The sequence below is a fragment of the Lagopus leucura genome, unplaced genomic scaffold (genome assembly GCF_019238085.1).
Source record: "Lagopus leucura isolate 7727_CA_CO unplaced genomic scaffold, USGS_WTPT01 Super-Scaffold_100002, whole genome shotgun sequence".
NCBI classification, from domain to species: domain Eukaryota; kingdom Metazoa; phylum Chordata; class Aves; order Galliformes; family Phasianidae; genus Lagopus; species Lagopus leucura.
In genome coordinates, this window is record NW_024962263.1 from 41389284 (window position 1) to 41409971 (window position 20688).

The window sequence follows — 20688 nt, forward strand, 5'->3', positions numbered from 1 at the left end:
TTTGGAAGCTAAAAATGGTAGTATTTCAAAGTCCCAATTTCAAGTAGCTCTACAGAGCAGGCATGGACCTCTTTTACATTTCATTGTGGTTTCTGTTAATACGAAGTTGCTTTTTGATGAGCTGGTTAGTAGTTCAGCAAAGTTCAGCAGGTGAACTTTGGTAGTCAGATATAACAACACACATCTGAACATTTAAATGTGCTTAATTCATTCATTTTTAAAAAAACTTTTGTGTTAGATGATGTTGTATTAACTTCTTATCTCTGGACTAATTGCACCTATGATTTTAGGCTGTATGTTCAAAAAGCTAAAAGTCAGTTGCCTGATTAAAAAAAAAAAAAAAAAAGTAAGGTATATAGAATACTGGTGGTCAGATTAAACCGTGGATATTTAGTGATACATCGTGTTTGGGTATTTAGAGGAAATCACTAAAAATTCATTTAATCCTATTTGTAGATAATCATTTTTGTATAGAAAAAGCTTTCTGGGGTTTGGATTAAACTGGGGAAGTGATTTAGTGTGGTTAGTAAACGTATTGTCATGGGAGCCTAGCCTAGAATTCTGTATTTCAGGCCAACAACAGACATCATTTTAGTATTAAACTACTGTGATTGTAAGGAGTATTTCTGATGTCTCTGATAGTTGGTGTGGATGACTACAGCTCAGAGTCTGATGTGATTATTATACCTTCAGCCCTGGACTTTGTCTCACAAGATGAAATGTTGACGCCTTTGGGAAGACTGGACAAGTACGCTGCAAGTGAGAACATATTTAACAGGTATGCTTTTTTAATGTTCTGTCTGGCTAACAATATGCAAAACCATTCATCTCATTCAAATCTGATGGAAGTTAATTTGCACGAAATACAAATAGTAACTGTTTTTAAAAAACATACCTAAGAATTCTCCGCTTTCCACTCCTCCTTTAGTTTACTGATGCTGCTTCTACTTACTGAGAGCAAAATAATCTTGGTGACAAAAAATGTTTGCTATTTGAGGCTAATACTGTAGTTATATTTTTCCCTTTTTTATTTCTGTTATGCCACTAACCTAGTTGCTTCACTTTAACAGCAGAGGTGTTGTAGAATATTTCACAAGCCTGCATACACAAACGCTGCCATGGGATCTAGAAGTTCAAAATCAACATTTACTAGCATGTAATCTTAGCTGTAAAGACTTTGAAGATCGTGGAAATGTACAGAATATACTGAGGTTGACATTTTCTGGTGTTCTGTTTTAACAGAGTTTAATTTGGACCTCCCAAGAACATCTTTATTAAAGCATGCTTGCTTTTACGTTGAATTCTCTAATTTAGTAATGAATGGGACATAAGTTTGTGATCAACCATCCTATAGACTGATCTCTCTATTTTATTGTTCATGACCCCTGTTCTGTAAGGATTTAACCATGTTCTTAACTTCAGTCATGTGAAGCGTACTTAAAATTCCATACTCCATATGTAAACACATTCCAGTTTGGAATCTTGGTTTGTTTTCCTTCTGATTTAACTGAATTTAACAAATGCGTTACGATTTTTCTTACAGCCTGCATAAATTTGTATGTATAAATTAGTTCCGAAAAGCCTGATTTTAAAGTTTTCTGTTTTTTGGAAATTGCAAGTTTGTTGTATTTTTCACTGTGAGGCACAAGGGGTGTTTGTTATTCCAGTATCTTGGAGAGGAAAGGAAGAGGAGATAACCTTTTAGACCTATAAATTGTCACAATTAAATACCTGTAATAAAAGCCAGTAGGGTGGAGAACAAACTCAGAAACCAAAGTTGTGTCTTCAATTTTAAACAAGAATAGGAGTCTTAATGCTTTGCTTGGATATGAGGCATGCATAAGCTTAAGCTTAGGATTTTTAAATCTTTTTGATGATATTGTCCAGCTCTGCGCATCCTCTGCTTGCTTGAGTTTTTCTGCAGGGGAAAATGGGTGGAATAAAGAAATTTTCTCTTTTCTTGTTTTTTGTTTTTGCTGGTATAAGCGTGTTGATTGATGCTTCATAAGGCCTAGGTGCTTCATGTGGTATAAGAAAATATAGATAATTGCATGTTATAGTGATAAGACCGAGTAGCAGTTAAACGTGAATGATTACAGACAGCTTGTGATGATTTAGCATCAGTCTGAGAAAATACTGGAGACATTTTTGCTAGACAGAGGTGAAATGGAGTGCTTCATGGACAAAAGATTGAAGTAAACAGCTTAAATGTAGCTTAATTTATGGCTCATTAAAATGGTATAATCGCATCCAATTACCTGTGCGTAGCTTCAGATTTTGTTATATGATTGAGTTAATAAAACCATGTTTCAGTGACAAACTTCCATGTGTGTTCAAGCTTCAAGTTGTAAATGCCCAAGGTTAGTCATTGAGCACAGATAAATTTGGATAAGATTTTTTTTCTTCAATTAAATTGATGAATTCCCTTTTAGTGTTCTTAAAAAGGAAAAATAAGTCTGTCCGTGCCATTTTAAGTATTCTTTCCTTTTTCATTTGGTTTTATTGTCATTTTGTCTGATTAGTCATCTGCATATGTATCACATTTGCAGCGTGTGATGCTACTGAATGAATAATTGAAATTGTTTTTGCTGACTACTGCAAAAGCCTCGTCTCCTTTGAGTCAGTTCCTGAGCACTTGTGATTTCTTAGTTGGTGTCTGAGGGTCAAAGTGGTTGCTTTAAGATGGAAATTGATCTGTTTGGATCCTAAGACGTATTAGTAGATAAAACCTAAATTTGCAAAGAGAAGTTGCCTCTTTATTTAAATGTAATGTATAGCTTCTGACAAGATGACCTGAGAAAAGAGAGTAAGATGGGGAATTCTCTTCCAGCTTTCTCAACAGTGGAAGTGGATGCTGTAATGATTTTTGGCATGTTGTGATCTACAGCCCCACTGTTCATAAGGATTTTCCTATGCTTTATTGTCATTAACTTGCTTCTCAAGGAAGTCTCGGAAGTGTGCAACAGTCACCAGTCAATCTGCTTGAGCGGCAAGATGGTACCTGACCAGATCCTTTTTGTTTCATCAGCCTAGTCTCAATTTAAAGAATTACTGTTGCTCTTTCTCTTCAAACCAAAGCAGCGGAATTTTGTCAGTATTATCAGTCCTGGTTATTGACGTAGACACTCTTAAGTCATCTTCTTAGCTTGCTGCTTTCTGTTCTGAAGTACTTCATTGTTTTTCCCTTAGAGAATATTACATAAGAAGTTGCAAAAGAGTTCTGTTGTGTGCTCGTGTTGGGGTCCTAGCAGAGCCTATCTGCTGGCTGGAATTTCAGCTGTGAGAAGGAATGAAGGAGCAGAGGAGCAGGATATGTGATAGATTTGAATAACAGATTATTTGCAGCACAGATAAAAACTAAATGGAAGCAAACTAAAATGGAAATTCTATTGGAACAGTACTGCTTGTGACAGAATGTGGAAGTCTGGAAATGCTCTGCCTCATCTCTGCAGACATCTTCTGTGACTCATCTAAATCCCATAAGTGGTGATAGTGTCTTTAGGATGTTTCAGGATGCTTTCAGGTTATATAATATGGTCTGTAGAAGGCAGCCTTCTTGCGTTCTAGACTCCAGGTGGTAGAGAGATTGGCATCAGAAAGATTTTGTTTTTTGTATTTGATAAGGCAGTTAATTATTTAAGTGGAATTATTTTATTCCTGACTCCATTTTGATTTTATATTCTTGTGATTCTGCAATAAATCTAGAAATTTTAGAAAATATGCTCTGTTATGGAATGAGGCTTTTTTGGAGCTGAGGGGTCAATTTATTTCCAAGGAACTAAGCATAATTGTTAAATGTTACAGATCAATATCTCAAAGTCATGTTGTAAGCCTTTCCAATTCTCTTTTGAAGAGCCAAGAACATAATTTCATCATGTATTTTAAAAATTAGAATTGGCATGCAGGAAGTATCCCCACTGAGACAGGAAGCTGTTTTCATCTCTTGGTGCTGTTCTACATATCATAAGTATTTGAAAGAGAGAGCCTTCCCTAAGCTTCAGACAGATCTCCCTTGTAAACCTGGTCTGATAGTCGTAAGAGAAGGGGGGATGGTTTCAAACAAAAAGAGGGGAGATCTAGCTTGGATGTTAGGCAGATGTTCTTTTCTCAGAGTGGTGAGGCACTGGCACAGCTGCCCATGTAAGCTGTGGTGCCCCATCCCTGGAGGCACTCAAGGCCAGGTTGGATGGGGCCCTGGGCAGCTGAGCTGCTGGGGGGCAGCCCTGCCCATGACACAGGGTGGGACTGGGTGGGCTTTAAGGTTCCTTCCAGTACAAGCCATTCTATGATTCGGTTACCTTGCCTTACTCTCATTCAAATCAGATTATAGTCAAGAAGCTGATTCAGGAGTTGGTTATCTACATCTGCCCTATCTTTTTTTCTTACCCACTTCCTCTCTTTTCTGTGCAGCCTAGCCCAGTGTAAACTTTCTCTTTTCTGTTATATAGGAAATGACAAACTTGCCAAAGATGTGCAGGCGAAATTGTAATGCCATTCATCTTGACAAGGATGTGTCTCAAAGAGCTTGTCGTTGTAGGATGTGTTAGATTATTTCATCTAATTTTTGACTTCTTGCTTCCTTGGTCTTCCTGATCTTCCCATGTGTCACAATAAAATTTAGTAAAAAAGAAACAAACCCCAAAACACAGAGTTGCAGATACATACATACCGAAGAAAAATTCCTCAAGTTTAACTTAGCTTAAAGTGTGCAATAAAATCTTGTATACCTGACAATCAAGCGTCAGAGTTTTCTCAGAGCACTAAGAAAAGAATTAATTCAACTGTGCTCCTGATATTTATAACAACAAATGTACGTCTATCCTTGCTTTTTAAGAAAAGTACAAAGATGATGATTTTTAAATTAGGAGCTGATTCAGAATAGCTTTTGAGATTGCTATTTCAGTAATCAGTAGTAGAAATACTACTGATACTCATGTATATATGACAAGTCCTCCAATCTTGAGGACTTTAGAACTTGTCTGAAAATGGGCAAAGAAAGTTTATTTTTTAAGGCTATGCTTACTAGCTAAATGTACCTATTATGGAGATGAACTCTTGTCATTTAAATTCTGTAGTAGAAATGTATTGAAGGGCTAGTAACTATGGTTGATATACAGTAATTACACCTCTTACAACTCCCACTATGGATTCCAAATAAGGTCAGTGTATGAAAGGGAATTGAATGAGGCGTGCAGAAGTATTTATAGCTACTCTTGGAATATATCATTGTATATTCCAATTATGTCCTTGTGCACAGTCTTGAAAATATCTGTGTCCTGCGCATGGATATAAAGGCAGAGTGTAATCTATCCCCATTTTCTTCTTTTGCTAATCACAGTGAAATAGTGTCTACAAATATTCTAATTGCAAGTCCATCAGTTTTTCAAGTGTGGTGAGAGCTCTTCACACATGTGGTGATAAAAAAAAATCTTAAATGAAGTTGAACTTTGCTGATTGTCTTCCACTTTTGCGCGTAAAAGCTAAAGCACTTGTACTTCGTGCCTTTGGTCTTTGCCCTTTCTTTGGCCAGTAACCTATTTAAAGAACAAATAGACACACTGCTGTCTAGGAGGCAGTCATACAATGAAGAAATGTATATAAATATTGAATAAAAAAATTTGAGAGTTTACAGATATAGTGTTAACGAACTGAAGCTTCACTTGGCAGGACAGCTAGTAAGTCTCTGCACCTGGAGTAATCAGGTACTACAAGTGGAAAGATGCAATTCTATTAATTTTTGCGGTAAAGAAAATTTGGCTGGCACTGAGAACTTGAAAGGGTTCTTGGTGGATCTTGGTATCTCATTAGAGGTAATCACTGCCCAAACCCTAGCAGGAGGGAAATGGCACAAAATTATTATTGCTAGTCCTATAGGTCATGTACTGATAACCAGGGATTTAACACGAGCAGAATGCCATTGAGACCCCTTATCTTGCTATCACTGATGTTGGTGAAGTCATTTGTGTCATATTTGAAGGAGTCTGATTCCCTGTTAGATTTCAGTCTATGGAGAGTTGTCATTATCCCTAAAGAAAACCTCTTCCTCCTTTCCTTGTCACAAAAGGTATCTCCTTGCCTTTGTTGAAGATGAAATGTGTTCACTCATTTTTTGCGTTTGCATCAGTATCTAGACCAGACAAATTATCCTTCAGAGACATCTGTTCCAGTTTCACAAGTGCTCACCTGCTACTCACCTGGCAGTTGCTGGGCAGGTACCACTAGACCTATGTTATGTTACTGTGCATTGATAATTCTTTGCAGTTGTCTGCTGTGTGCTTTTTGTAGCTAGACTACCGGTGTTTGCACGAGGAGGAAATCAGACTGCTAGGGCACCAGGGACCCTTCCTTACTCTCTGCTCTCCAGCAAACAGAGCATGTTGAAGTGCTTGCAGGGCACCAGTCATTCCTCATTAGTTGCCTACATGCTGGCTCTTGGCCTGTGACAAATGTGAAGTAGGTTTAGCTCTATGTCCTGTTGTTTGTGCTTTGGAAGCACATGAATAATTTTGACAGATTGTCAGGGTAGTGGCAGAACTAAATCAAAACCTATGATATTTAAGGGGACGTGAGTGGATACCATCTTCCGGAACACTGGACAGATGGAGTTGAAGATTACCCTGTTATTATTGGCTGCCAACCAAATTGCGTTTTGTAGAAGTGAGCCTAGCTTGCCCTTTTGCCTTTTGTCCTGATGCTTTTCTCCAGAATCTACTAAAACCAAAAATGAATGCATTGATTCTTTTATAAACTCCAGTGAGAATGTACCACCTGGGTGCAGGTGGGGGTTATCTTCTACCTTCACTCCATGGAAAAAGTTGAATGTCATTTAGTGTGGGTTTAATAAGCAAGTCGTATTTGTTTCAAGCTAGGATTTGTGTTTTCATCTATTTAGAAACTTTGTGACTCTCACTTTACAGGGTGGCTACTTCTGCATAACCATCTGTCCAACTCACAGGAGCTAGCACTGCTTACAGCCACCACAGTTCAGAATACTGCTAACAAAGCTCTATGAGGTGATGAGTCTTCACAGATCTCCCAGATGCTAGAAACCATTCCATAGTTCCCAGGAGCCAGGTGTGATATAACATTGTTTATTGTGGTTCATTACTTGCTGAGACTGTTTTTGTCTTTCTGAGTCCTTGCTGAGAGATAGAATATTCTCTAAGTTCAAATGCAAGTTAAAGATCCAGGGTCTGTTGTTGCACCAGATAGATTGGATGTTGTCTTAAATAGATTAAAAATATGTAAGAAAGCTGTATCTGGAATAGAGGAGGTGCTTTAGGCGATTAGCTCTTTATAGCTCTTCTGGATCACTAGGGTAGAAGGTTATTGACAATGCACTTGATTGGATTGTTGTTGCATCTGTATCAGTAGGCACAAATTTCCAACACATCGGATCACTTGTCATGTCTCTTGCTTTCTGAGATAACATTTAATCTGTGGGAGAGAGATGCATCCAGGCAGGCTGATGTGTGAAATCTACTTCATATGTTCCTCTTCTCTTTTCAGAGCTGTCCAGCCCTTTAAAAGACCAAGTCAACTCTGCTTCTAGGTTAGTGTGTCACATAGTGTTTCCCTCTGTTAGGATTCTGACAGCTCAACTTCCAACTGAAAATCAAGATCTCTGCGTAGAGACGTGGCACTTCTACCAAGTTGAAAGTTGAAAAGAGTGAGGAAAAGGAAATTTCTTAAAAGAGTATTTTTGCAATTGGTTTTATTTTTTCTTTGAGAGAATTTTGTTCATCTGCTGATAAAACAGTTTTAATTTAAAATAGTTTTGCGAATGACCGATGTGAAGCATTTAAATTTGGGAAAACGTAAATGTTTATTTAACTTCAGGAATCCGTGAATGCCTCCTGCTTTTCTTCGATTGCATAGAACGAAAGCTCTCGGGTTTTCCCTGTACATTAGGAGTGCAACCATCTGTGGCAACTGCTCACATTCACCATTTGCTGCGATCAAATCTATGCTTCTGCTCCTGTTTTACAGCACTGCTGTTTTTCAACAGTGCTTATATCTAGGCTGTATCCTAACAGTGTTTCTGTTTGTCCATTCTGGAACTTTTTGGCACTTGACCCTTTCTGCTTTAGCATTTTAATAAACAGCTCAAGGGCAATACAAGAGCTAGCAGCATGTTGGGCAGTGTTACTTGGCCCATGTCATTGTTGGAATAATCCTGCTTGCTCTCTGATGTTCAACCCACAGAGCCACACAGAGTGTAATCCAGCTAGAGACAGCCATACGTCATTGCAGGTTGTTGCTGAGAAAAAAGGTTACTTGCTGTGCTGTCAGCTGTACTGTTTAAAAACTCAGGGTTTAGGGCTCTCTAGGTAGCTGAAGGGTATGACTTTGTAAGCTAGACTGCAGCAGACCCCTTACAGAATGAACACTCAAATTTGGCTGCATCACTTGGAAGATAAGCCTTAGAAAAATTTCTTGTGAATTAGAAGTGATGATTCAGATGGGTTTTGTGTTTCCTTTGTGACTTCTCTTTTATCCCAAGTGCATGTGTTCCAGGCATTTGCTTGTGTTCTTTTTATCATCACAGAATATACCCACTGCTCTACATTGAATATGAATCAAGTTTACCCTTTAAAGGCCATCACTGGTTTGGAAATCTTCAGCTTAAGAGTTCACACTGTGTTTATGAAGATAAATTCATAATTGTGTTTAAAACTTCTAAGAATATCTACCTGTGTTGTCTCGCTTTTTAAGAAACAAGTGAGGGAATTCAGAGGTGAGGATGGAAGGTTGATGCTGACTTAAGATCTGGTTTGCTCGTTTGTCAGATGTTTACCATTTTTTAAATTTGTGACTGGTTTCTTTTATCCTTGTAAGCTCTGGGGATGTATATATGTGTATATAAATGCTACGGTTGAAGTTAATAGTTCTTAAAGATTATGGTGAATATTGGAATAAAGAATTCCCAGAGCAGTGCTAACTGAATTTACTGAGTTGAAAGTAAATCTTTGTGAAATTTTACTGTTTGGTGTAAGAAACCTTTATGATTTGGCTATGTTTCTGGATACAAATAATGCTATTTTTTAAAATCTTTCCTGTAAACTAGGCAAATGGTGGCACGAAGTTTACTGGACACTTTGAAGGAAGTCAGTGATGATGAGAGAGATTGTATTGCTGTGTTGGAGAGAATCAGCAGATTAGCTGATGATTCAGGTAGGTAGCATTAAACATGTTACTGGCTTAATGAAGAAATATCAGAATTGCTGAAGTTGGACCAATGTCTCCTCTGTCTTCTTCAGTATTCAGACTAGGTTTCTGCAGAATGTAATAAAATGCTGTGAAGTTCCATTTCTCTGAATCATCCCCACAAAGACAACTTTTTTCCTTGCTCTTCAACAGAATTGAACTTCTTCAATGTGTGGAACTACCACTTACCATTGGTATATTTTAAAATAATTTTTAATGTACTGTAGCTACTCAGCAAATCTACACGTTAATCTTAGATTTGTAGATAAAGATGAAATTTATTGCTTTGAAAAGAATCTTGCAAAGCATCCGTGCAAAACTCCTACTAGTTCTGACAAAACTTGAATGCTGAAGTTATTCTTTGCTTCCTTTTGGGAAATTTAGTAGTGAAGACAAGCGAGGCAGCAGGAGCAGGGAGATGGCTGTTGCCCCCTGTACTCAGCTCTGGTGAGGCTGTACTTTGAGTTCTGTGTTTGGTTTTGGGTCCCTCACTGCAAGAAAGACATTGAGGCCCTGGAGCATGTCCAGAGAAAGACAAAGAAGATATGAAGGGTCTGGAGCACAAGTCTCATGAGAGCAGCTGAGGGAACTGGGATTGATCAGTCAGGAGGAGAGGAGGCTCAGGGAAGACCCGATGGCTCTCTACAAACTACCTGGTGAGGTGGGAGTTGGCCTCTTTTCCCATGTAACTAGCCATAGGAAGAGAGGGAATGGCCCAAGTTGTGCCAGGGGAGGTTCAGATTGAAGGATATTAGGAAAAATTTCTGTTCTGGATGAGTAGTGAGGCATTGGAAGAGGCTGCCCCAGAAGTGATGGAGTCACAGTTCCTGGAAGTATTAAAGAAACATGTAGATGTTGTACTGAGGGATTAGTGGGCAGCGTTGGTGGTAGGTGGCCAGTTAGACTGGATGATCTTAGTGGATTCTATAATTCTATGAATTGATAGACAAGATGTAGGTATAAATAATGAATACAAAGACTCTAGGGATGTGCTTTTGCTGATATGGTTGCTCTGGGTGTTTGGAATAAGAGGCAGAAGTAGGAAAATAATGAAAGAGAAATTTGAAAGAAAGGAAGAATACTTTGAAGAGGGAAACCGAGGGGAAAAATTATGTGGACAGTGCTGCAACAAAATTCCAGGTTGAAGATTCTCTAGAAAAAGTTAAAAGACTTGAATTTAACTTAACCCAGTGCTGATACAATTCAAGAAAGAAAAAAGGCTTTAACAGCAAAACATCAGAGAAGATCTGAAGTTTGTTCATTCATTGCTGTGTGAATGATATGGAGGGTTTAAAAAAAAAAAAACCTTGTATTAAATCTTGTATGAGGAGAAAATTTGCTTCTTCTGTTTAAGATCTGTTAGTTCTGCCTTGCAGAGCTGCAGAACATAGTGCTCCAAGGGTAAAAAAAAAAAAAAAAAAAAAAAAAAAAAAAGTAAAACCTAACTACAAAAATTAAAATGCACATTTTTGTTTTTGTGAGCTAACATCCTTGTTCAGCCAGGAATGTAAGCATTATATAATTGTATTGAGTACTTCCCCAAGGATTCTTAAGGAGGAAAAATAAGTTACTGTTCATTTGGAATTGAATGCCTTCAGTAAGGAATAATGACATGCAACTGTTTCTACAGCGCTTCCCTAGTTAAGCTCTGCTTCTGAAATCCATATATATACAGTGCTTGTTTGTGCGGTGGTCCTAACAGCTCTGAGCACCAGGAACTTGCTGAAGTTTCATTTTGACTTTGGAAAATAGAACAGATCTGTATAGGGGAAAATGACCTTGTGGAGTGATTTTGTAGCCATGGACTTTCCATTGGTGACCAACTAAGTGTGTCAAACTGAAGTTTGTTTAGCTAGAGATGGAATGAAAGCCAAGAGCTGAGCTCAGATCAATTTGTTTCCTTTGATGGGGGTGGAGTACATTTTTAGTCAGGGTTGATATTTTCTCAGCATCCGTAAAAGCAGCATTTCAGGCTTTTCCTGCATTGTAGAGATTGTCTTAGATCTGCCAAACTAGTAGCGCTGGATTCTGCAGCTGCTGCACAAATTAAATTTCTGCAGACTTAACTTCATGCCTCGAGCAGTTGCTGCATTGGACTCAGTCTGTTTCTGTAAGACAGGTAATTAGAATATCCTTATGTCTTAACCCATACCAAAATTAATTTAGGGAGCGCAGTCTATTTCGTATTTTTATAAATCATGTTCTTCCACAATTATTTAAATGGTAGTGTAGATTTGTTTTGTTAAGGTTGCTGTGACTGGAATTGTTTTTCAGTTTTCTCATGTCTGATGCTTTTTTCAATTTATTATTTTTTTTGCAACTTGCACTGCAAAGTATGTAATAACTGAATTGTTTTCTAACTCTTTGGGGGGTGTTTTCTTGTTCAATCAAGTTGCAGAAAGTGAGACACTTTTTTTTTTTTTTTTTGATGGTAGTTGATATATTGAGGTTTGAATTGAGAAATGCACCTGAGATACACAGTATCTGTGTAGTCTTTGCAATGCTGGTGTTATCTAAAATAGAGGAACCATGGTGAATTTGAAACAGCAACCATCGTAAAGAAGCCTAAGTAGTCTTTTGCCCTGCTAATACTTAATGTATATAATCGATGAAACTTATCATGGAATCATAGTATCATAGAATGGCCTGGGTTGAAAAGGACCACAATGATCATCTAGTTTCAACCCCCTGCTATATGCAGGGTCACCAACCACCAGACCAGGCTGCCCAGAGCCACATCCAGCCTGGCCTTGAATGCCTCCAGGGATGGGGCATCCACAGCCTCCTTGGGCAACCTGTTCCAGTGTGTCACCGCCCTCTGTATGAAAAACTTCCTCCTAATATCTAACCTAAATCTTCACTGTCTCAGTTTAAAACCAATCTCCCATGTCCTGTCTCTGTCCACCAACAGCCGTTCCTCCTCCTGTTTATGTACTCCCTTCAAGTACTGGAAGACCACAACAAGATCTCCCTGGAGACTTATGAAGTCTTGTAGCTGGAAGATGTTTTACAGACATGGTTTCTACCCAAATTCAATATGCTGGTTTTGTTGTTGTTGTTGGTTTTTTTTTGTTTTTTTTTTTGTTTGTTTTGAATGAGTTGGGACTGCAATAAGGCAGCTATTTTGTTTTCTGTTTGCAGGCAAGAGAATTTCAACACAATAATTGCTTTTATTCTTGCACTGCGGCAACACTCAAAGAATCTAAATGACATCTTTGTTGTGCTAAATGCTGCATTGGTGTGACATAAAAATTAATCTTCACTGGAAATAGAACAAGATCCAAATAAATGATTTCAAGAGGGAGGGCACAGGAAGAAACTGTATGCATTGGTATGATTGACATGGATCTTGACACACCAATTGGCTACAGCTCTTGACATACCGGTAGGCTAGCCATGACCCAGATCTTTGAGGTATTATAACAATGGCACACATCAGCTCTACAACAATTAAAAAAAAGAAAAAAAAACAAACCAAACTGTTGACATAATTCTCAAAGAATGGTAAGAAATCACTTGGACTCTTCAAGTGGTCCTGCTTTAGAAAAGTTTCTGTGCATGTGCCAGCTTAAAAAATTGAGTATTGCTTCTGGAATACTAAGCAGTGTTTCAACATTGTTATGTCAGCAGTCAGTTTGTGGGTTGTGGGTGAACAATGAGTCTCACGAAGTGCGGTTTGTGAAGAAGAGTTTGATGTAATTACATGTACAAATTGTACGACACGGATCTCTTCCTGGCAGGGCATTTTGGGTACTTTCTAATGAAGTGGTTCCAGGTTGTATTCAACCTTGCAGCTTTTAGATCACTAATATATTTCTAGTGAAAAAACAGTTCAGACGGTACTGAAAATGAGATGCTCTCAAAACAATGCTGCCAACTTTGAATGGGAATTGCTGCACCCTGCTGTAAATGGCATCAGAGAATAGCTGCTTCAGTGGTAGTTGGGGAGCAGTATACCTCTTCTGTTATTTACCCACTTATTTGCCTCACGAGCTTTTTCTTGAAATCTCACTTGCTTGAAAGTCTTACTTGCTTTGGTTTTTGTTTCCATTTCTGTAGACAGGAATTCCTGCTCAAACTGTGATTTCTGTTGTGTTTTTTATTTTTAATTTTTATTTTGAACCCTTACAAACTCTGGAATTCTCTGTGATCTTTGGTAGTGAGGTCCCTAGGATAGTTACGGCTGAGGTAACAATTTGATACCTTGTATTGCTTTCAAATCTACTATTTAAATGCTTTGCAATTTCTGTCTTTCTTGAGGGATGATATGTATGCCACTTAAATGTTTTTCTGGTGGCTTTGAACTCATAGATGTTTGGTGCATGACAAATATTTATTTATCCCTCAGTAATCATTGTTAGTGATAAAATGCTTGTGTCTATGTTAAAACAGCTAGATCTTCATTCTCAAATATGGACTGGTGACAGGCTTGCACGAGCTCGAACAAGGCCCTTATGTCTATCACTTGTATAAATTTGTATTCAAACTTTTTTTTTTTTTAATGTAGTCAGTTTCGAATGCAGGTTGTAAAGCAAACTCATTTTTAGAAACAATTATTAGACTAATTGGTCATTAAGTTCCGAAGCTGTGTAATCAGCCTCAGTGAGATGGCCTGGCAACCTTAATTACTTAATAGCATGTTTAACCTGTATTAAGCACCATTCCAATCAAATTGCAGTTATTAGACTGTGAGGTGCCAACAAGGCCTGTCCAGCAGCATATATTTCAGCTTTCTATTTAACAAAGTCTTCATATTTAAGAGAGATTTCTGATAGGGCTAATATTTCCTTTGCCCAGCTGTCAGTAGCTCCAACTCTCTTCTCCTTCATTCCCCAGTTTTCATTTCAGCAGTCTTTCATACCTTTTCCCCCACCTCCTCCTACACAGTTTTTTCCTTTGTTTGTGCAATCGTCTTTTGTCTCTCCATGCTTCTATTAATTGCTAATGGTGACTTTCCGTTCTCTCATTAGTTGTTCTGTACTTCACTCCCGACCTGCTGATCAGTAACAAAGTCTATTTCTGCTTAATACAAAGAAAGAGCTTGGCTAGTGAAGCAGTGTGCGAATCAGACACATCAGTCTTTCTGATGGATCCCTAAGCTAAAGGGTTGGGTTTTGGTTACACGATATATTTTGACTTGTCTAGATTCTCTTTGGCCTTCAAAAAAGGAAAGGAAGTTGGAGGAACAGATAAAACAAGAGTGAGAGTCATCAAAAGGGAAAAATTTAGTTAACATCAGAAAGAATAGAAAGCAGGAGGGAAAATCATATTTTGTAAGGAAGGGAATAAAGTTTGAATTGATAAACTGCAAACTTTGTTTAAATTCAGCTTTGACTATGTAGATGACTTTGACTATGTAGTTTGAAAATAGACAAGTGTGCAAATGCAGACCTATGGCATTATGTTGACAGATTGTCATCTTCTGTATGCTGTGGACCTTACACTCAGGCTGAATAGGTAAGTGAGCATTTTTCAGGATAGGCAGGAAAGTGTTTTTCACACTGCTTGTTTCTGCGTAGTACATGCAAAGCAATATTTTCAGTTGTCTTTAATTGCTTTTTTTTTTTTTAAGATTGAACATGTAAATGCAAAGCTGGACATTTTTGTCACAACTCTCAATGAAAATAAATATTAAATTTGAGCTATACTTAAAAACATTCGTGAAAATTGCCAGTTGAAGCAGCGCTGACATCACCAGTAGTTGTTCCTCATGCACATTTTTTAACCACACGAAAACCTCACAGCCCCTCACAAACGTAGAGGAGATTGATTGCTGCTTGTATTTCAGAATGGTCAGTTTGGGATAATGAAAGTTTTGCAGAATTTCTTCCAAACACTATATGTGTTGCAGAATAAGCTGTTGTGAAATGAATCTTGCTGCGAGTTGATTCTGGAATAATGACTTCATTTATAAATAACTGTTCTGGAACAATTAGCTGGTATTATACTATGAAGGTCTGCAGTAATCCTCCTTTAATTTCCAGTGTACAGATAACCTTCTGCTTTCAGGAGGCAGTATTGCTTTGCCAAGTAGAAAAAGTTTCAAACAAATGGTATGACTTTCCAGAGTGCTTAAAATACTAACTTTTAATCTGGACGTGAAGTGAAATTCCATCCAGATTTTGCTTGTGTTTTGTGAATGCACTTGTCCATGCTGTGTTGAGCTTATGCTTTAAGAAACTGCACTGTAATAATTTTAACTGATACTTACTTCCACAGTCCCTTTGCTGTGCTGATGATCAAGCCATAAATTTCCTTTAAACTACAGAAGATTTAAGATGGCAGACACTGTTACATGTTGAATCTTGCTGGAATCTTTGTAGGAGCTGCCACTCAGCCTTTATCGGAGCAAAAGATGAAGCTGAGAAATGAATTAAGGGAATGAGAAAGTGCTGGATGTTTAGTGGGAGTTTTTGGCATTGCCTTATGTTTCCTAAAGACCAAACAACAAAAATTGCATTACTGTAACCCCATCAGACTGCAAGATTAGACTCTGATCAGTACAAATTGAAACATATGCTTCAACATTTGGAAGACTTAAGCTGTAAATTGGGAAGGCTAAAGATCAGATTTTGCATAGCAGCACTAATTCCCTGGAACAGCACAAAAGGCTTTTTTGATAATGAATTGTGGTGTTGCATTACAGAGATGCACACAGTGCTGGTTTGTTTATTGGTTTTAATTGAACTTACTAAGATTGTGGAGCCATGTGCATAGAAGTTAAGAAATGTAAGAACTAAGGTGCCTCCGTGGTTCTAATTCATGAATTTTTCAAATCTTTAATTGCATCATCCCATCTGTCTGTGTTCCCCGCAAACCCAGAGCTTGCTCAGTAGCTCAGGAAGAAGAGGGCTCACTTGACATGAGCTCTTCAGTATCGTCACACAGCAGGGCCACTGTCTTAAGTGATGATTAATAGATGGATCCTGTTCTGAAGGAAGGAAAAAAAAAAAAAAAAAAAAAAAAGGCACTATTGCTGTCTCACTGCTTCATAAAAAAAATTTAAGGATTCATTTTCACAGAAAACCCAATCAATTTGGGAACTGTTGCCATCGCTTTATCAGTGTTTGAGCAAACTATAGAGGTATCAAGATCAATAAAGTCTGCCCACTTTGAGTGCCTGGTGTCTAAAGCATTGTAAGCTTGATATGCTTAAAACAGAGCTCTTGGGTTTGATTACAGCTTTTTCTTCAGCTGTGAAGCCAGAATTAGGACTCCAATCAAATGAGTAGCGTAGAATTACTCAGTGAAGAGTTTGGCTTAAGCATTTTACACATCTTCACACAAGACAAATCAAGTTCGTTGGCAGTATTTTGCTTCTTTCACTCTGTTCTGTTAGTAGTATCACAGTAAGGAGTCCATGGACTCTCTTTGACTATTTACTTGCTTCCATCATCAGAAAGTTCTGCTGTTCTACATAACTGTGTGATTGTAGAGGGAAACTAATCTAATTGCCAGTTCTTACTGTTTAATCAAGTTGCTGTGGTGGGGCAAGAGCTGTGTCAGCCGGATCTGTTTTTTGATAGGGTTTGTTGCCTGGCTGCAGGAGCAATTGCATTGGCATAATGGAAAGGCCAGCTGCAAGTTTTGGACTTGGGAGGGTGGGAACTGCCTGAAGCAAATTCGAATACAGCTCAAAAAGCAATCCTGCTAAGCGTGAAGCCTCAGCTGAATTTCTTTTCCTCTTTCCTACTACCCTCCACAACTTCTGCTACCTCCCACATCTCCAGCAAGCATCATCTTCTGTTTGCTGCAGGGAATGAGGCAAGGGACCCAAGATGTGGGAAGGAGATCCTAGAAACAAATGTCTTGACACAAGCCTCTTGTATCTTAAATCAGTTTTGCAGGGAAGGTGGGAGGAAGTTCTTCAAGTTCTGGCATGGAATTATAGAATCACAAGGTTGGAAACTACCTGCAAGGTTATCTTGTCCAACCATCTTCCCACTATCACTGCTACCACAAACACTAAACCATTATCTTGTAGCTCCTCATCCAGATGCCTCTTGAACGGCGACTCCACCACCTCCCTGGGCAGCCATTCCAGTGCCTGATCACTCTCTGAAACAAAAAGTTCTTCCTTATGTCTAACCTAAACCTCCTCTGGTACAACTTGCGGCATTTCCTTGTGTCCACTATGTTGTCTGGGAGAAGAGGCCAAGCCCCTCCTCATTATAACCTCCCTTCAGGAAGTTGTAGAGTGCAATGAGGTCTCCTCTGAGCCTCCTCTTCTCCAGACTGAACAATCCCAGCTCCCTCAGCCACTCCTCGTAAGACTTGTGCTCCAGACCCTTCACCAGTTTTGTTGCCCTTCTCTGGACATGTTCCAGGGCCTCAATGTATTTTTTTGTAGTGAGGGGCCCAAAACTGAACACAGTTCTCAAGGTACTCACCAGTGCTGAGTACAGGGGGATGATTACATTGGGCCCTGATTCTGATTTTTTTGTCCAGCAAGTTCCAGTTTCTCATCCCATTAGTTGTTAGCCTTACCTCATCATTATTCACCTCTCAGCTCTCCTTTTCCAGCCTGTTGGATCTTCACTGTGCTCTGTAGTTGTGTTTCAATGCTTTTTACAGCTTTTGTGCTGTCTGCCTTAGAATTGGAGGTTTTCTTCTGTTGCTTTGTCAAGGTGCTAGGCCGTGAGTTACAGAGCTTGCAGGACAGACTGACTTCATCTGCAGACATCCACATCACTCTGAGGTTCATCAGCTGGTTTCAGAAGAGCTCTCAGGCCAGGGCCATGCAGTCTATCTGCAACAGTGGTGGCTTTGAAGGGACTCCCCTTCTTGCGTAGTTATCTGTGACAGAAGTGAAGAGTCTAGGCTTTATCAGTTAAGAGGACCAGAATTCATCATAGGATTTTGCTGCCTTTAATACTGTAAACAGCTGTTTTACTTATCCTAACAAAGAATTGCAGTGTAAGATATCTTGTGTTTTGTTGACTATTTTGGCAAATTTTTGTAAATGAAATATGAGTCACTAGGATACAAAGTGTTAGGCTACTTCAAAACTAGGAGGTGCTTCAAGCTCTCAGTAGAAAACTAGACTTAAAATAGAGAAAATAAATTGATGATGGTAAATTTTATTCTCTAAGCTTTTTTGGAAGAAAAGTTGTTTCTAGCAAATCTAGTTTTTTCTTTTATTAATATGGTATATAGAATTTCTCTTTCAAAATTAATGATCTCCTTAAAAGTCTGTCTTATTTACAGGTGCTTATTTTGGCCAACTGTAGGATTGAGTGTTCATCAAACTAAAATTTCATGGTCACTGATTGAAGTTTACTGAAACTTGCATGTATTTGAGTAATCTTCATAATCTGACTTATTCAGTACAACCTTTCACATATACATTACATACATACATACTTAGACATATTGCTTAAGGAGTTCAACCTGCACGTATTTCAGAACATCCAGGATTTAGATAAGATGACTTTTGTTGTGGATGCTCCTCTTATCGCTTTAGAAAGAGAAGCAAAGCAAACTAGATGTGGTATTTGCTCTGGTTTGTTTTATTCAGTCTGGAGTTGTCAGTTCTAACTAGTGTTCAAGAAAGCTAAGGGCTGCATGCATTATCCATGTTAAATACAAAGCTAATGCTCCTATTTGGCAAAAGGTTATAGTTCTGACATTTTGTGATCATTCCAAATATCCTAAGGAAGATGGTTCTGTCGTGCTGTTAAATTTTACCTAAACAGTGCCTACCTATGTAAAGCTTAGTAAGGCATGTGTATCCTGTGTACAGTGTACATTTTATTATTTAAAATATTATAAATCTAACCACTGTCTCTTGAGAGTAGCTGCTGGGTTTTCGTTATGTGTTTGTGTAGGTCATCAGTTCTCTGATAGCAACTACAGTTTAAGCAAATCCTGAGAGGAGAGAAATAGTACTTAGGTCTGAAATTGTTTGTTTGTTTGTTTGTTTTCCTGTGGATAAGTGAACTATTTGGCATGTGATTAGGATACATTCAAGCAGTTCTTAATTGAAAAACTGAATTACGCATTTTTGAAAGTCACCAACTTCAGTAAAAAAATGTATCTAATAAATTTAACTAGCAACTTGGAGAACGTAGAGCTACTTCTAGCTGACAACACTTATCAGTAGCCTTAAAAAGCAAAGAATGAAAAAGTGTCTGTGGTTGTGGCTGTGGTGAAATCTCTTCTGTGTGAAAAACTGCAGCCAGGAGCTACCCTCAGTTTGTTTCTTCTCATTGCAGTTGGGTTAACTTTCTGCATAGCAGTTTTCTTGAAAGCAGGTTATGCTTGCAGGGAATTTGGATGGATCCTGATACTCATGTTTGATGACTTGCTCTCTTACAGTTGTTGTGGGTCTTCTTGTTCTCTCTTTTTAATAATAGAGAACGTGGGCCAAGTCTTTTGTAGTAGTTTATTAGTACAGAGTGTACTTGCACCTGGCTTTGCATAAAGGTGGTGCTTATCAGATTGACGCTCGCTGTAGACTTACTGACTTGACCACTTGATCACACAGATTGTAAGTACCAGAGTGTAAAAAAGTTTGTTTTGGTAGTATCTGACAGTGTGTTTGCTAACATTTATAGTGCCTTTTTTGTTTTTGTTTTATTGTGACTGACAGAGCCTACAGTGCGGGCAGAACTGATGGAACAGGTACCTCATATTGCCATGTTTTGTCAAGAAAACAGACCTTCCATCCCATATGCTTTTTCCAAATACTTACTACCTATTGTGGTACGGTACCTTGCAGACCAGAATAACCAGGTAAGTGTCTTACAGAAGCAGTTTGTTAACTAGCTGAATATTTCCATTGTGTGAGATTTTTCAACTTAAATAATCTAGGCTGAGTTAAGAATGTGATAGTTTAGAGTGAAAAAAAAAATTTAAAATGACTTGTAATACATGGAAATCTGAATTTACTAAAGAAAATTTTGATTTTTTTTTTTCACCTTATATATTCTGTTCTGATTTTGGAGCTTTTATCTGGTGTTGTGTTCTTATAGACAAAATCAGTCATTTTTCTAGGTTTTCTAGTTCAAATTCTGGCAAAAAAAAAAAGGATAATAGACAATAAAAACATCTTCTTGCTATAATTCAGTTCTTTGAACTGTTACATACCATCATATCTGCTTGTTTATATATAAATCTAGTAACTCTTGTCTTGGAAACTGAGTTGGCACTGAGCATTTTGCATGTCTGCACCTATACATCATCTTGCCTTTAGTTTTCTGTAGGATTCTCTACCATTTCAGAGTAAGTCCTAGGTGATGTTAGTTTTAGTATTTGAAAGGTCTGAATTTTTGACACTTTATTTTTTATTTTTTAAACCTTTCCAGATGCTCCATAGTTAAGAACAGGTACCAAAACCAGGCATATTTTTCTTTGTAATGGTTTTGCTAATTGATGTTTAATACAACAGCCCATATCTGCTTGATATTCTCTCATTCACACATTCCATGACTGTTCATCTTCCTAACCTCTGTTGATAACTGCACAGCTCATTTGGCTGAT

The 20688-nt window shown here is 38.1% G+C and overlaps 1 protein-coding gene across 8 annotated transcripts in view; it reads left to right on the forward strand.

Annotated features, from left to right (window-relative positions):
* The window catches only part of PPP4R1 (protein phosphatase 4 regulatory subunit 1), a 59939-nt gene that overhangs the window by 13928 nt on the left and 25323 nt on the right, over positions 1-20688 (forward strand). For 3 of the 8 annotated variants that reach the window (XM_042869192.1, XM_042869194.1, XM_042869195.1), the window contains 3 exons: positions 643-778; positions 9068-9174; positions 19799-19941. In XM_042869192.1, coding sequence (XP_042725126.1) covers positions 643-778; positions 9068-9174; positions 19799-19941 — 386 coding nt within the window. Of the gene's footprint in view, positions 1-642; positions 779-8679; positions 8738-9067; positions 9175-19798; positions 19942-20688 lie in introns of those variants that run through there. The other 5 variants (XM_042869193.1, XM_042869199.1, XM_042869196.1 and 2 more) reach the window with 3 other exon arrangements.